The sequence below is a fragment of the Anoplolepis gracilipes genome, chromosome 3, assembly GCF_047496725.1.
Source record: "Anoplolepis gracilipes chromosome 3, ASM4749672v1, whole genome shotgun sequence".
Lineage (NCBI taxonomy): Eukaryota > Metazoa > Arthropoda > Insecta > Hymenoptera > Formicidae > Anoplolepis > Anoplolepis gracilipes.
In genome coordinates this window covers 2,704,092-2,722,589 of record NC_132972.1, presented here as the reverse complement: position 1 = coordinate 2,722,589, position 18,498 = coordinate 2,704,092, and the positions used below count along the sequence as shown (strand labels likewise).

Genomic DNA, 18,498 nt, shown 5'->3' with positions numbered 1-18,498 from the left:
GACTAATCTTTGTATCCTATTTACCATTAGAACTTGTGCGCTACTGTTAAAATGCCATATTTATCATATATACATACAAATTCTAAATGCTAATATGTGTAAAAGTATACTTTCGTATACTTCATTATTTCGTATATAATAAATACAAAATGTAAATTTCAAAAAAGATGTTCCACTTTACATCTTTTTTACAATACAGGAATTTGTAAAAATATATATCATGTTTGTGAATAATTCATGTATTTATTCTTGATAATAAGTATTACAGTTTCTTTTTTTTTTTTTAATATAACGTCAAACGCATATTGAAGAAGACATTAGTTAAAGTTTTCATATATTCAAATTCATGATATAATTAAATTTACAATATTACAATGGAAAGATAATGTATCTGATTTCACTTTTTCTATAATAACATGTATTTCTATTATTTTATTCTTGTTTCTTCTATACATATTGAAATGAATTTATATATATTGAATACATGGGTGCCAAGTTTAATTATTTACATACTGCACAGTGAATATTAAAGTTTATACCGATACAAATAATATAATAATTATAATAGTTTTTATTAATTTTTATTTTTATTACGTTAGTATATAAAAATAAAAACTTAAGATTTTCTAAGATATTAGCTGTATAAAATGCGGCTAACTAATTTATATATGTGAAATATATATATATACTATATATTTTTATATATATTTATATTTTTTGCATGTATACAAGTGTGTATGTGTGTGTGTGTGTGTGTATATATATAAAAGACTTTATTAATAATTACACATTGCAGATATATCGCAATTGTGTATAACGATAGAGTTGGTTAATTTTATTCATTATTTTATGAAAAATTTTAACAAATATTTTAATAAAAGAAAAAAATTTGATAAGCTATTCCATATTTTATATCGCAATATATCAAAATAAATTATGACATAATTTATTGATTTTCTTATAGTTTTATTTTAATATTTTTTTTATATGCTGATTTCCTCAAGAGGAAGAATAATTTGTATAAAAAAAAAATATAATTTTGTTTGAAAATACCATCCATGTGATTTTGAGAAATCTAAGAAAATTGAAAAATTGTTTTTATCATCATATTTGCTCTTTTGAACTATTTAACTTTTGTCTAAAAGATATTTGTTTTTGTCTTCAAAATTAATAATAGGGTTGTTTAAGTATATATATAGTTTCTTTTAGTTATTCTAACTATATATATATATATAAAGTTATTCTTTATATTTTGTTATGTACTTTCTGCTTGTGAGTTCAGACTGCTCAAACAGATTTTGCCAAGTGACTATAAATTTTTGTCAGCAGAATAATAACAGTCTGCTGTAATTTGATAGCAGATTATCATGTAATGATTTATTATCTTTTGTAAAAGTATTTTTTAACCAGATACATTATCCCATTTAATCTCACGACACACCTATTATACAATAATTATCGCAACTGATTATATAAGTGACAAAAATTTATACTTATATAATGCTAAAATAAAAACAATGCTAAGTATAGCTATTTTACTGTGTTTCATTAAATTTTGAGAAAAAATTGAATGCATTTTATATGTTTCATCGTACTGTTTGTGTGAGATTGTGAATTTTCATAATCTAAAATATCACTACAAATAACGTAGCGATCTCTGGGATGTAACAATTTGAAAATATTTTCGATATTCACATATATACAGTACGCCAGCAAGAAGTTTTCATTTAATTTATAGCCAACAGATATATACGAAAAAAAAATCCGAAACATGTTAACTTTGTTCAAAGAATTCACCTTACTATTTCATCGCCTTCATTGAGATAGTTTACTTTTCCAAAAATTTTAATTGGCAAGAAATGTAACGATTTCAATGAAGAGTAAAAAATAGAACAGTTAAATTTATTATATTATGTTTCTCAAAAATGAATTGTTTTAACATATAAATTAGTTGGCTATATAAAACAAACGTGATGAAAACTTTTTGTCGGTCGACTCTGTATATATTAATTTCCCTTATTTTAATTTTTTTTTGCAATTAAGATTGCAAAAACAAAATTGTATTATCAATACTTACCTATTACAGATCTGTAGTTTTATACTGCCTGTGCATAAGACAATTTATAAAGTATATGTACAATTATGATCTCACGCACGTGCGAGAAAAAGAGAAATAGAGAAATATACATCTAATATTACAATTACATGATATCAGGCCTTTCACGAAATTTTTGCTAAAGAAAAATTGTGATAATTGATCAAAGAAGCTTTTCTAAATCACTCTGCACATATCCTGTTTAATTATCTTTTTTTATATCCACACACATATCTTACTCACAATTATAAATAATAATAGTTCACTTTCTAGATATTTGAGCATCAACAAATGCTAATATAGAAAACAATTTTAACGTATTATATTAAATAAATCGAAGCTCTGTACATAATAAAATGATTTTATAATTATTTAATCTATTATTCCGTACAATTATCAATCTGTTTCTCTTAACAAGGTGTCTACTCGTTAGAAAAACGTGGAAAATCTAGAATTTCTTTTGCATTTGAAAAATCAGGGAATTTTCGTGGAATTTTATTAGGATTCAAGAATTTTAATTTTTTTCTTAATAATTTTCCTCTTAAATTGCAAGCCAAGTGTATAAAAAAAATATATATATATATATATTTTTATATATAAAATTATATTTTATATGTATATATATACATATTGTGGAAAAATACATAATAAATATACATATAAAAAAATGTTTAAAAAACTGAATAAAAAATATATATATATAAATTTATATATATAACTATATATGTATATATATATATATATATATATATATATATATATATATATATATATATATAACAAGTATAAATATATACATATATCTGTTTATATATTTATACATTTAATGTCCTAACAAAATATTAAATTGCAATGCATATTTTTTTATTGTAATTTTTAGTGAAGAAAATAAAAATGTTATGCACACACAAATAAAAAATGTTTAACTTATAAAAGTTATTCAGTTTTTTCAATATATTTGATAAATCTAATATTTGAAGAAACTCTGCATTTTTTCTTTGTATGAATGAAAAACATTAAAAAATGCATAAAATAAAAAAAAAACTTTTATTATAGAAAACTAAAAAAAAAATATTTAAAATATGGAACTTTAAACAAAAATATCTGAAAGATTATGAAGAATTTTCAGAAAATTTTTGTACAAGATTTTTTGTTGAGTAGACACCCTGTTATTTTTATTGAATAAAAAACATAATAAGAATTGCAAATTACTTAGTTTTAGAAAATTTAAATCTATTCTTCAAGTTATTATTTTATAATTCGAATTAACATATGTGTATTTAAAATTTAATAAATAGAAAAACATAATATCCGCAATTTTTTTTTTTTTTTTACCAAGCATGATTTGAAAATGACGAAAGAAATATTAAATTTTGTTTATTGATTCTATAATTTACGGAATTGTTTCCCCATATAAATAAATTCAACGAAAAATATAGCTGAATAAATAGAGAATACGTAAAACTCTTTTTAACCGTATTACATATAATACTTATGTATGTGTAGAGGTGAATTATTGAAGAATTTACATTCGTGAAATTTTTGAAAAGCATTCAACAATTCAACATTATTTTAACATGCAGAATATTTTATGATGTAATATACAAACTGAAGGAACATGTTTATTTTAGTGTCATTTTAAGTAGAAAATGTCCCATAAACATTACACCTTCATTTTATACGTTATGTTACGAAACATCCTGTATATTATCCGTTCTCACATTTTCTTTGAAGTAAATAAGAAATTTCTTAAGAATATATGCAAATATTTTTCTATACATATGCTCTTTCATTATATTAAAAACCCTGGATATAACGATGTTAGTAATCACATTGTTTCAATATACATGATAATTCCTTGTCAACTTGCTTTAAATATAGACACGTATATATATTGTAATAGAATAAATTCTAAATTCTAACTAAACTAAAAAAAAGAAAAAGAAAAAATTCTAATGTTAAAATATTATGCAATTCTATAGAAAATATCAAATGCTTATAAACGTAAATCGCAAAAAAAAAAAACTTTTAATCCTACATCACGATAAGATTTACATTTCATCCATATGTATAAAATCCTAGAACGTAGTGCCGCGCACCACTCCAGGTTTATTCGTTTCTTACATTGAAACTTATGATTAATGCATGTTTAATGTGCTCTACATATATTGAAAGCAAAAATTGCAGGCTGTATAATAAAATATTTAAAATTATATAAATAACAATGTTGAATTTGTTCTAAAAAAACTTATATAAATTTTGAATCTATTCTTAATAATGTTTGAACCACGTAATAGTTAATAAAAGAATTAATCGAGAAAAATGTACGCGATACGAATGTAATCAAATACCAATACATTAGTTTTTCTGCATAAAATACATTTTACAAAAAATTTTTCTAATTTCTACGCGTTACAACAATGTGTACGTGTATTACGATAAGTACAGCACATGTTACTGATAGAAAACAAAAAATGATTTGTCTCAACTTATATTTATGTCTATTAAGTATACGTTCTTAAATACAGTTGTATTTTTTTATTCATAGAATTCGTATTTATATACGAACATAAAATGAAACTTATGATAAAGTAAGCTCGAAGTAAAGAAAAAGGAGCACGCGTACATGCATTCTATATGCGAGAAAATATCAAACATCGCGAAAAAGGATGCTCCCTCTCTCACTTTAACAGCTCGTTAGAAAGTTTGTCGCGATTATCATCTTTAAACAATCCAGTTTTTTTTTTCTTTCATTATTAAAAGCGCAAAGTGAACGTCTAATATTACATTTCAGAATTAAAAAAAAAAAAAAATAATAAAAAGTTGGTTCAGTCCACGAGTCCAATACGATTGGAGCACAATCGGACGATCTCAACTTTGGAAGTCGTTCATTAATACAATTCCATTCTCTTAGCCGTAAGCAATTATTCTAATCGTTAAAGACACACAATAATTAATCGAATGAGTAGTATATATGCATCGACGGGTCTCGTCCTGGAGTGGTGCGGGCCGAAGAGTGGCGGCCAAGCAATGGCTCTCTTTAAGATCATCTCCATCACATCTCTTGATACTAACGTTATGTGAAAGTAATTGTGAACAGTACCTTGCACTTGTCACTCAGTTTGAGTGCAAGCACGTGTCTTCCATCGCTGCGCCGTGCAATACGTGCGTGAACACAGGAACCAAGTTGTCTGTAGTGTGTGTATGTGTATATAAGTTAATGGAAGCGCCCGCATTTTTCGCTCCGTAATCAATCGCTCTTCTATGAAAACGGATTATGTTATAAACTTTCTCGGCGTATGGAAGAAAAACAAATCTGTGCCGTAAGAAATTATTTGGTATGTCAAATCTGAGGGAAGAGAGAACAGACTCTAATTTTATATATACCGATGTGAAAAAGATTCAAAATAAAAAGACAAATATTCTAAATTATTGTGTTATATATGTACGAATGTCTCTGTGGATGCCTAAGAATATAAGCCGTATTATTGTACACGTGTAGATTTAATTCGTCGTTTTTCATTCTCTCACGATTTGATGACGGGTTATGCCCGCGTATTGGAATAACAAGGCCATATTTCTTTTGTTATCAAAGACGTTATATACAAAATATTTTATTTTCCTCTTTTTTTCTCTTTGATTGAGCAATGGCAATCAGCACATTATAATTCATTCAGCTACGAAAATATAAAAGTATGTACAATTCAATAAATTAATCTGCATTTAAGTGAGTACGATCGTCGCGCTGTATAATACAATTGATGATTTCGAAAGAATTAACTACAGTCCTTAATAAGATTACAAAAAGATTGACCGGTATCTCTTGTACAGATGGCAATGATGGAATTCTTTTAGATATGTTTATACATATATATGTGTTTTTTTAACACATATACATTATATAAAATTCTACATTGCATTATCTGACATAGAAGATAGAGAAAAGAAAAAAACCTAGACCGCGATAAAAGAATTTCTTTCTCTCTCTCTTTCTCTCTCTCTCTCTCGATTAAAAAACCTGAAAATCTTTGTATATATACCTCTACATGGATAAACAGGTCCTGTGTTCACTATCACAGCTATTAATCTAGGCAGCAGATTTCAGTTGAGAAAAGAATCTTGATTGAGGCTTACACGAGAGTCAACAATTGAGAATACTCTGATGACTGAAAGTTACTTAAAAAAAAAGAAAAAAAAGAAAAACTCACTGACACCCAACGACTCCCCACCACTCCAGAGTGCAATAATTCTGAATCTATAAAATCGAATCATGTTTTCACACTCTCTCTCTTTCTCTCTCTCTCTCTCTCTCTCTCTCTCTCTCTCGCTCTCTCTTTCTTTCTCTCTCTCTTTCAATCCTTCTTTTGCATGACTCTATGTACATCATATCAATTCAAACGATATTTTACACGAATCTGTCTAAAGATTCTTTATGCTTTACTTTGGTTTCTTTCAATATTGATCTTTTCTTTTTTGCTTTTCTCTTTCATTCTCTCATTCTCTTTCATTTATAACGAATCCACTTGCTGTTCCACTGATTGATCACTATGATTCTCACTGACGTGTCCTATTTGTTCGATCGGTTGTACCGCACTTTGTTGCGCTGAATTCTCAGCTGGAATGGGTGCTTCGTATTCACACTGTTCCTCCCGCTGCTTTAGCGCTAAATCGTCGTTAGGGAAATGGTCCGCGTGGTCAATTTCATAAAGATTCGCTCGACCCTCGTCATTTCTGTAGCCGGTCTCGCAGTTACTCTCATCATTCGATATACTCGCCAGCTCATTCTTCCCATCACCGTGCATCACGTCTTGATCGCGTCGACTTGTCAGCTCTTGCTCTCTCTGTATTAAAAGATCGTGTTGGTCGGTGGAAGAAGTGTCAAAGTTATCTTTCGGTTCCAACTCTCCACCGCCGTCAGACGCTTTCGTCTTATTCTCGGCGTCCTCCGACGACGGTATCTCGTCATCGATCAGCGGTGGACTAACGTTACCCCATCTGGACTTGCGGTTCCGATTGCGATTCTCGGATATGTTTTTAAAGTCCTGGTGCTTTACTAAAAGTTTCTGCTTGTCTCGCAGTGGTAAATGATTCTCTCGCTGTCCATGTCCTGCATCAGGGTCTTGTCCGGACCATGACGTGGGTGGTGGTCCACCGCCTCCCTCTTGATTTCTCCAAGGTCCGTCTGGGCCGTGCATAGCTGGAGGACCCATCGGGCCAAACGGTGGTCGGATATGCGGTCCGGGACGGCCGCGCATCTCATCGAATGGTGGTCGGAAGAAGGAATCTGCTTCTCGGGGATCAAACGGCGGACCTCGAGGGGCAAATGGCGGCCTCATACCAGGTCTCATACCTCTCGGGCCCATTCCTCGTGGATGGAACATCAAAGGACCTGGAAAGGACCGCGAAAAGATGACGCACACAATTGCATTCATAATTATATATCTTTATTCGTTTTATTGAGTAAACGAAAAAAAAATCAAAAAACGAAAAATTCTAATATTTAAAAATTCATATAAGATATATATAAGAATACATGCACATGTATTAAGAAATTTATAAAATAAAATTTATAAGAGTATTTTATATTTTACAAATATGTTATATATTTTTTTGTATAATACGATTTTTCTGTACTAAAAAAAAATTGTTGTTATTCTTTATCCTATTTCTCGCTTCCTTTCCTCTATCTCTAGCTATACTGTTTAAACACATTAATTATAATAGTGTGTACTATATTTTCATCATTATGTTTCACTATATATATATATATATATATATATATATAACTCAATTAATTACAAGATATATAATTTGAATAAGAATATTATTTAGTAAATACATACATATTCATCTATAAATCAGAAATATTTGATGCTGTCTTTTTCAGATTTTATATATATAAACACACACACATTTTTATATAAATATTAAATATATGGGACCACCAAAGAATTAGTATATTATATTAATATAATATAATATAAAAATTGATCATTTCGTTAGAAAATAGAGTTTCAATATTTTAAAAAAATAATATCCCTAAAAATAAAAATAAAAAACATATATATATATACATATATATATATATATATATATATATATATATATATATATATATATTTATCTATATAAATATTAATGTAAGAAAATATAAAAATTGATCATTCCGTTAGAAAATAGAGTCTTAATGTTTTGAAAAAATAATGTCTCTAAAAATAATTACTATTTATTATATTCGCCCTGTACCAAACCAATAATATTACTAATATAAAAATCAATAATATTAAAATCTCATATACAAAGTAATGCTGAACGTTTTAGCCAGACTTTGTAATCTAATAAAAAAATTTAATTTTGAACAAAAAATTTCCTATAAATATGGGTCTAAAAATGTTTTCTTAAGAAATTATTTTAAAAAGTAAACCATATTTTTCAATAGAATAATCAACGGGCAATATAAACATTAAAAATTAGTTAAGACCATAATAGCATAAATAAAGAGTATTTTAAAAAGCACTACTGTTATATTCTACTATAGAAAACTTTTTGTTTAGAATTAAATTTCCTGTCAGATCACAAAGTCTGACCGGAGCGTTTGGCGTCACCCTTTATAAACAATGAATTTCTTGCTAATAGAAAAAAAAATACCAATCAATCACAAAGAGAATAAAAATGTTCTGTCTTACCGGGTCCCCTGGATCCGCGCGGCCCAAATCCGTCGGGTCCAACTGGTCCTCTTGGCCCCTTTGGACCCATCAATGGTGGCATTCCGAACACAGGTTCCATGGGACCACCAAAGAATTCCCTTCTACGAGGATCAAAGTCCGGCCGTTCATTGTGACCCCTGGGATCGAAGCCATCCTGCATCCGTGGATCGAATCCCTCGCGTCTCATCTCGTACTCGAAACGCTCGCGCTCATATTCGTCTACAGGTGGTCTACGAGTGCGCACTTCCGGTCGCTCGAATTCCTCACGAGCCAGGCCAAGCCTGGCTGGCGGAAAGTCGTCGGGCCGTGGCCCATTGTGACCCAGTCTGCCCTCATAGTCTTCCGGGAACATGCCAGGCTGCATTCTAGGATCGAGGAAATCATCCATCTGCGAACTCCTTGGACCACCGCGCGGAAAAGTCTGTCGGTCTGACCGATCGGTTAGGCTGCGCTGCGGAAACTCCCGCGCGTCCTGCGGTCCACCTCGAAAATCCGGTCCTCTCGGAAAATCTGTCCGATCTGGTGGCAGAACTCCACTAAACTTCGGCAAATCCATTAGGGAGATCGGCATGTCGCTAGGTGGTCGCCTCACACTACCACTAGCACCTCCTCCAGGGCTCTCCTCGAAATTCCTGTCGTTTCGCTCGCTGCTACGTTCGGCTGTTCGGTTGCCGCGTACATTTCTCTCTATTCGCTCATCCAATGTACCATCCGCCAACTGTCGCAGTCGCTCAGCCAGACTAGGCTTGCCTTCCTTCTTTGCTATGGTCTCGCTTTCCTGGACATTTTGATTCTGTGTGCTCAGTCCCTCCGAATGCCTGGCGCTGTCCCGGCTCTCCCGGGCCTCTCGGGTCTCTCTGTCACGTCTGTCATCCCTCTCCCTATCGCGACCGTCACGATTGTCCCTCCGCCTATCTCGACCGCGATCCCGTCCGCGTCCTCTATCTCTGCTACGATCCATCCTGCACTCGTTTACGTCCATACGATCTCCGCGATCCCGATCGCCCCGGTCTCTCCTCTCCCTAGGCTCTCGATCGCGTTCTCGTTCCTTGTACTCGCGAGCCTGATCGCTCTCTAGACGACCGTCGTTCACGTTGCTACCCATATTCATCGCTGCGATCAGTTGATCGCTAAGGTTCGGCTGCTTATCTTTGAGCACATTGCTATTCAGGCTCTGCGGCATCGCATCCTCCATCTCCACATCCATGTCGTCCGAATGATGCTGCTGAGGTAGTTGCATCTGCATCGGCGGCGCCGGACCCACTCCGTACGGCTGCCGTAGCATTGGCAGATTCGGCATACTTGTTTCCGTTGTGGGTGGCGGTACTCCGATTGGTGGAACATTGTGCGGCATACCTGCAATATTTGCGAATCTCTTTGTATCCTGTTTACCTGTAATCAGCTGGCGCTTTGATGGATATAGCAATCATCGTGAATTCAATTAAAAATTAAACCTGAGAATATATGATTGCACTGTTGATTAGGACTAATAATTCTGATTATCGATCTTCTTTCTCTTTATTTATCTTATATTAATATTATAGAATTTTTTTAGAACTTGGCCAAGATAAGAAAATATTAGCCTACTATATGTTTTCTAATTTAAAATTATTTCATTAAAAAATACAATAAAAATATAAATCAAAACTAAAAATGTGTAGTAACAATATTTATATAATTTTCATTCTTTATAAGAAAGGTTAAAATTTTCATTTTTTCACTTCTCTTATATATTTATGTATTATTTTAAATTTAACAAAAAGATAATTAATAAAAATGTTATAATATTGCTATACAATCTTGTAATAAATGTAAAATAGTTTGTACAAATATAATTGTAGAAAATAATATAGCCACTACAGAACAATATTTGGCTATTTATATTCTGTCAACGATATAACATACTTATTGTTTACATACCAGTAGAGTTGGGCTTATCAGAAGGCGCTGCAGCAGGCGCGGGCATTGGGATTTGCGTCAATAAACTTACGCCAACACCTGCCCCAAATGGTGGGTTAACTGATGGTGTCAACATGGTCTGCATCATGCCCGGTGGCCCCAACAAACTTTGCATATTAGGCGGCGGAACTCCGATGGGGACATTGGGCATTAATCCGTGTGTCGTCATTTGTAGACTCATGTGACTAAGCATTCCTGTTATTGGTAATTTAAGATTATTCATAACATCTAAGAATTGTATTATGTCAAAAAGCCGTAGCGGCTTTTACTTGTCATTTTGTTACATTATACATTTATTCGAAATATCTTATTCAAGTATTAATTATATTATCACTAGGGATGCGTTCGTTTTAGACATGCTTTAAGTGTTTCTTTTTTATTTTTAGAAAAAAAAGTGCTTAAAGCATGTAAATATCCAATGCATCCTATACATATATTAAAATATACGAGTTTGCAAACCTGTTTGCATTAAATAAAATATTCGTCGAAAGTTGTCAATGATAAGGAAAGATTATGAATATGTAAAGTTAACAAAAATGTTAGTTAAAAAAAACTTCAAATTTGCAAAATTTTTGCATTTTTTTAAAGACACGTTATATAAACGTTTTTTTTTTAAAGATACAATTATTTCTTAAATTTAGCTCTTATAAAGCTCTTGAAAATGTTATAACAAATATATATAACTTGAAATGAACAAAAGAGTTGTGCTTCGGAGTTGCAATAAATATCATAAACTCACGTGGCACTCCGGGCATCGTAAACGCCGGCGGCATCATCTGCAACTGCGTGTTTGGAGGTGGCAGTAGTGCAGCTGATGTTGGCGGTCTAATTGGTGGCGGTTGGCTGGTATCAACTAATTGCTGCTGCTGCTGCTGCTGTTGCTGAGAATTAGCCGACGACTGTATAACGTTCACAATACCGTCCGTTAATGTAGGAATAGGAGCACCAGCAGCAGCGACAAATGCTTGCTGTTGCAGTTGCAACTGTTGTTGCAGAATATCAGCGCTCGTGCCAGCATGCTTTAATTTTCCTGTAACATAAAGAAGAAGCAATTTTAAGATCAATTATAATATAATAGAGTACAATAAATAATATAATAAATATATGTATAATACATACGAAATCACATTTTCTCCAAATTTTAGCAACCATTTTAAAAGAATATACATGTATCGACAATATGTTCATTAAAATAAAATTTGTTCAGAATTTGTTTATGACCAAGCTAAATACTTCAGTTTGGTTTTAATCATCTGATTTTAATCTTGCAAGTTGGTTCAAGTTACACATTACTTTAATCTGTAACTAAATTAAACTTGCATTTTTTTAGAGAACTCTTTGCAATCTATTTATATTTGATCTATTTATATTTGATTAAAAAGATATAGATATATTTATATCTATTTATATTTGAATAACAAGAAAATAGTAATAATTTGTAAGCATCAAATAAATCTAAATTGAAAAAACAAGTACTTTTTTAATTCCTTAACTTACTCTTTCAAATGAGTTACTCATCTTACACACAATATATATTAGAGTATACATTACAATTCCTCTCTCTCTCTCCCTCTCCCTCTCCTCTCCTCTCCTCTCTCTCTCTCTCTCTCTCTCTCTCTACGCATACATACATACATACACACTAAAATTAAAATAAGTAACTAAAATTAAAAAAAAAAAAAAAAATATATACCTTTTAAATAGGGAGGTAATGTATCTTCGTCTATCATCCCGCCTTCTTCTAGCAATTCCAAGTCTTGATCAGTAATGTTGATCAATTTATTCCAAGGGATGTAACTGACGCCCAGTTCTACTTCCCAGTAGTCCTTCCACTCCTTGCCCTTTACGCCTTTACCAGGCGCCCATGCTAACTATAATTGAAATAGATGTACTGTATAGTGCACAATAACATATTTTAATGTTATGTTGCAAACAATTATTTACCGTAATAGCTTTGCCTTGCATTTTGTGATTTTTTAATTTTGTAAGCGCTCGATATGCATCCTGCCTTCGATTCATACATATAAAAGCACAACCTCTTGGTGAGATTAAGTCAATACTGACAATATCGCCAAGTTCTCCAAATGTATCAGATAATTCTTCTTGATGCACAAGTTTTGATAAATGTCCCACCCAAAGTGTCGTACTGCAAACTACGTTTCAAAAGCGCATTAATTATTCTTTTCTTATTTAGACGAGATGTATAAAAGATATAAGAATTTTCTTCATTTTAGAAGACATACCACTTAATTTATCCCTGACTATCGGTGGTAAACCGCGTTTGCGTCGCTCTCTTTCTTTTTCTCTTTCTTCTTCTGTCAACTTTTCTCGGCTATCATCGCGTTTCCTATCGCGTCCTCTGTCTCTTGAACGAGACCTATAAGAAAATATATATATAACATTAATAAGATGAAAATGTAAATTTATATATGTATAGACGTCTTTTTTCATAATATCACCAATTTAATATCTTTCAAATTCTAGTTATGAAGATAGTTAATTTAATTCTATAAATTACCTTCTTCGTCGTGATCTACTTCTTGAACGGGATTTTCTATCTCTGTCTCGATCTCTGTCTCTATCTCTGTGTCGTGGAGACCGAGAACGACTGTGATGCCGATATCGTTCTGGTGATCTACTTTGTGAACTCGTATTCTCGCAATTTACAATTTCTACACTGCTACTATCACGTCTGGCGTTATTCCTGTATGAGATACTCATTTAGAGCAAGAGAATATATTAAAATTATAATAAAATTATTATTTAAATTTAATTATGATTTACCCAGAATAATCCTGCGTTTCTTGACGTTCGTCTAACAATGGACTTTTTTGATTCTGATGTGCAGATTGATTAATTTGTCTAATGTTTGGTAAAGATTGCGACGTAAATGGCAAAGCTGGCGGATAGCCAGGTGGTGGCTGACTCATATCTTGTAACACATTGCTGTTCACATTTGATGCATAACTTTGGGTATTTGGTTTTAAAATATCAGAAGGCTTTAATTCACATTCAGATGCAAATGGAAGGTTCTAAAATAGAAAAAAAAAGGATTTGAGATAAAACACTATTTTCTTGTATACCTTACAAGAAAGATATTAGAAAGTAAAATTACAGGAACAGTTTGTGCTAAATGTTTATCAAATTCTTCTTCCTGTTGTTTCATTTGTTGTAGTTTGCGCATCTTTTCTTCTATTTCGTGTTGCGTAGAAGAAGCATTGCTCTGCATAGTTTGTTGTAAAGTTTGCAATTGCCTTAAAACCTTCAAATAACACAATATATAAAATGAAGCTAGTGAAATTTTCAATTGCTCCCAAGTTTTTATATTTGCTAAGTACCTCTGGATTTGCTAGCAACAGCCCCAGGCTCTCTAGACTACTGTTTGTTGAAACCGCATTGTGTTGAGTATTAACTGATACAGTTGCGTTTGGAGAATTAGCAATAACAACATCATCATCTTCTTCTTCGCCGTAATCAAAGTCCAACAATTTCTTATCAAACTTTACTGAACTCTTTGGTTCATTTGCAACATCCTGCTTTTTCAAAAGTAATTGCTGTAAACATTGTAACTGATCAAAAATAGAAGAATCCATTTGACCGGAATTAGATTGACCCTGTATAAAGAACCAATAAAATTTAATAAGTGTTGTTCAAATCCACAATGTAAATTATAAATGTTGATATTACCAAAAGTTTATTGGCATTAACTATATTTGCCGCTTCTACTTTTGTTTGTGCAAGCCATACCGGATCGATTGTTTTTCCAGTTGAAAATAATTTTGAATCTTTTACAGCATTTTTAATAGCAGATGGTGGTGTCTTTGTGACTGCACTTATATTACTTATATTATTTCCAGATGATGTATTTAATGTACCTAGTAATATTAATATATTAATTAGATTTATTAATATTAAGATTTTAAAAAATACATCATCGCCTAGGATGTCATTGCATCTACATTATATAAAAGAATACTTTTTATTCAACTGTATTTTTGCAATTATATTTACCATTGCTATTTACTGGCTGCTCCTTATGTATCGGATGATTTGGATCTGCCAGATCGAAAAGCGGTTGAATAACTTCTGGTGGGAAAACTGCATTCTTTTGCCAAAGATTCAATACACGTATAACTTTGCTTTTATCTTCTTGTGGGCACTTTAAAAGATTAAGAAAGGTAGTCTGCATATTTTTCGCAAATCGTGGAGCAAACACATCTTTCTCCATCCCAAACTGATGTCGGGATTGTCTGACAATTGAATCTATTACATATAATCCTGGTACTTTATACTCTGCCTTGCACTAAACAAACACAGAAAAGAAGTTAGAAAATATACAAACATGTTACTGTAAAGAAAAAAAAAGAAATTTTAAAATAAATACTTACCTTTTGAATAAACTTTTCCACACTTTGTACAACATGCTTATAGAATTTTATTGCTTTGATGGCTCCCCGTGTAAGTGAATTCATTTTGGCTTTTGAAATTGGTGGTTTAACATCATAAAGAGCGGACAACTATAATCAAATTAAAATTAATCATATTTCAGGTAACAGCAAATCATATTTATCAATACTACAAAGCGCTATAACCATCATAATTTTCTGTTCTAACATAATTGTGAGTGTACAGTGCAGCATATATTCTATCAGAGAATAAATATTGTCTACTATCGAAACCAGTACGTATTCAAGGATAAAGAGAGCATTTCAAGTACAGTGCAATATAGTATACAATCTATATTATATAGTGCAGGAACACAACTCAAAACAGAGCTTGCATCTTGTCATCCTACAGCTCGAAAGTACAGGAGATTACGATTAAAGGGCAAAGCAAGATTCGGAACGAAAACAGCTCGTGAAAAGGGAGAACTGCCCCTACGACGATGACCTCCGAGACGTAAGCGTACTCCCCCTCCCGCCCGAGGAATGTCGCTTACCTCCGCGTTGAACGACTTCACCGCGTCCATCGCGAGGCGATAGTGGAGTCGTCCCTGTCGTCGTTGTCCTCGTCGTCGTCGTCGTTGTCGTCGTCGTTAAATCTCACGCAGCGTAATGCGACGTCCGCTTTAAGACTCGCATGTCTTCTTCACCGAACACTATAAGCCGAGCCATACCATCCAAGATGGCGAATCGTGTTCCCGATACGCATCGCGGGACGGCCGAGGCGTGACGTCACACCTGTCGCCTGCCCGGTCGATAACGTTGGAAAAATATCGATCGGCATCCACGAAGCAATTATCATAGTAGAAAATGTAAGCTCGTTTGTAATAAAAGTTTACAAATATTCCTTTCAAAACAATTCCTAGCATAAACCTATCTCATTATTTTGTATATATAGACTATAAAACTTTTATATGATAAATATATATGTTTTCATGTTTAATTAGATTTTGGTCGGTAATACAGACCTACTCCAATATCCTCTTATTGTTATTAGATTTGGAACATTTTCTTCAACGAAATGTTTTTTTTTATCTAAGCTTCTAAACTTGTATTTAAAAGTTCACTAATATTTTCCTTCATGCAATTTATATCTGGATCCTATCTCATTTTGTTGATACAAACTGCAAAACGTTTGTATCAAGCAATTATTGTTACGATCTGGCTTTATAGAAGTTCATAAAAAACAATAATTTCTTAACTTTTTTTCTTTATTTACATAAAGTCGCATACTTTCCGAAAAGGTTTCAGTGTATACTTTTATCGTGGAAAAGAATTTATCATTCTATACAACCAATAAAAACATTTTGTTCAAATCAAAATATTGATAATACAGGACGGTTTTTAGCTGCAAATCGCAAAACTAATCAGATTAGAGAACACTTTCCACCTCACTTTTCCCTCATTTTCTATAGTATACTTAATTTCCCTCTCATTCAGCGCTTTTATTCTCATTTAAGCACTAAGGCCGGTATTCATAGTTCGATCTTATATTTAGTTATATTAATGACATAAAAAATTAATAATAGAGATATAAACAGTTATATATTATTATCAAAATTTATCAGCAACAAACTTATTTTTAAACAAAATAATAAATAAGACATATATTTTTAGTCAACTTAAGACTACGTTCAGCCAATCAGATGGCCGAATAGAATTTTAAAACCTCAAGATAAGCTTGAATATAAGAACGGACTATGAACACCGGCCTTAAGTAAGCATTCCACTACAGAGGATAGAGTTCGTGCACCAATCGATCATTTTACCATGGTGATTACCGAAAGGTAGATCTGGCCATGTAGTTCCATCTACTGTAGAATGAATTCAGGTGACGCTAGTATACGACTTAGAAAAAGGGTTTTACGAAAAACGGCGATGCTTCTTTTAGGCTTTTTTCTGTTATTATTATTATTATTATTTCTTAAATTTCTATCCGTCAGACGAAGTACCAGTTGCCTTTAGATTTATTATTTCTTCAAATAAAGAAAAGCACAAGAAAATTCAAGAAAAATGATCGGCGCTTATTGTTAGTTGGTCCACGTACTATTAAAGGGATGCCGGAGTCGTCCGGATTTATTCCCAGTAGAAGATAAAAGACCCTTTAACTAACAATTTATATTCAAAGTTTTTATATATAAGATATAGTATTTCTTTTTAAATCTGTTCCGAAATAGATTTATTTAATATAATTTATGACATATATAAAAAAAAAGATTTTTAACTTTTGTCTATCATTTAACTTTAATTGCCGAAGTAGAATTAATTCAAATTGATTTGACTCATTAATATATAACAATGCAAATTAAAAGTATAAGTCAACATTATATATAAATATCAATTTATATCATTATGAAAAATATTACTGTGAAGTAATACAGTATTTTGCCTCCTTGTTTCTGTTAAGTTTTATTACTAAGGTCTCGCAAATAAAGATGTCTTAAAATAAATTAATAATTTTAAGCATAAATTTTATTCATAAATTCATATATTTACGCCTTTAAAAGCTATTTTAAGAATATACTTTTTTTATCTTTTTTAATTGGTAATTGTATTTTTATTTTACGACTACCCGTGTTTATTATCATGTTTTATGAAAGACAAAAAGAAATCTGTTTGAAATTGTGATCAGTGTAACAGTAATTATTAGGCCAAAAATTTGCACCGGATTTCATGTATTGAAATTATATTGTCAAAATCAAGATTGAAGTAAAATCAATTCTCAAAACTGAACTGCAAAATTAAATAAGATTAAAATCAAAAAAGAGTGGAGTAGAATAAGAGCGCTGTAATCAATGCGCAAACAAGTAGCAAAATGTATTTAAATCAGTATTACATAATGGAATAAATTAAGACTTTTTCCATGGATATAGGTCAATTTCATTCGCATAAATAATAGCATCGATAGATGCTGCAAATTTGAGGTGTAGCGATCGCCAAAAGAGGACACAAATGATGCTTCGCTCGCAATATCTGAATTTCAAAGAGAAACGTATTCCGAGGATATTGAAAATCCTCGAGAAGGAGGAAAGTTGCAGGAATAGCCGCAAAGAGTGCGGCGATTCGAAAAGGCAAGCTCTATGTAAAGGACGCGGCGATTCGACTAGTCGGATCAAAAAAGGAGAATTTCTTTAACACAAACGTAGAGAATCTTTGACAACGCTTTAAAGAACGTCGCGAAAGTTGGTAATAATCCCACGTATATACATTATAATCCAATATAGCTACTGGATATAAATTCTTGCTTTATGCAAAATGTTATATTTTCAGTAATATATAATTAAATTGCCTCATA

General features: G+C 31.8%; 1 protein-coding gene across 1 annotated transcript; it reads right to left on the bottom strand.

Moving 5' to 3' along the window:
• Nucleotides 1–5,670: 5,670 nt before the first annotated feature.
• Nucleotides 5,671–15,911, bottom strand: Isha (Insulator su(Hw) mRNA adaptor). The gene is made up of 15 exons (XM_072887812.1): nucleotides 15,701–15,911; nucleotides 15,150–15,278; nucleotides 14,773–15,064; nucleotides 14,449–14,636; nucleotides 14,100–14,375; nucleotides 13,877–14,023; nucleotides 13,546–13,793; nucleotides 13,280–13,465; nucleotides 13,005–13,138; nucleotides 12,706–12,914; nucleotides 12,455–12,632; nucleotides 11,501–11,791; nucleotides 10,723–10,956; nucleotides 8,782–10,158; nucleotides 5,671–7,484 (listed from the first exon to the last, which is right to left on the bottom strand). The coding sequence occupies exons 1-15, from the start codon at nucleotides 15,728–15,730 to the stop codon at nucleotides 6,604–6,606; spliced, it is 4,800 nt and encodes a 1,599-aa protein (XP_072743913.1). The 5' UTR covers nucleotides 15,731–15,911; the 3' UTR covers nucleotides 5,671–6,603.
• Between the last annotated feature and the right edge of the window lie 2,587 nt (nucleotides 15,912–18,498).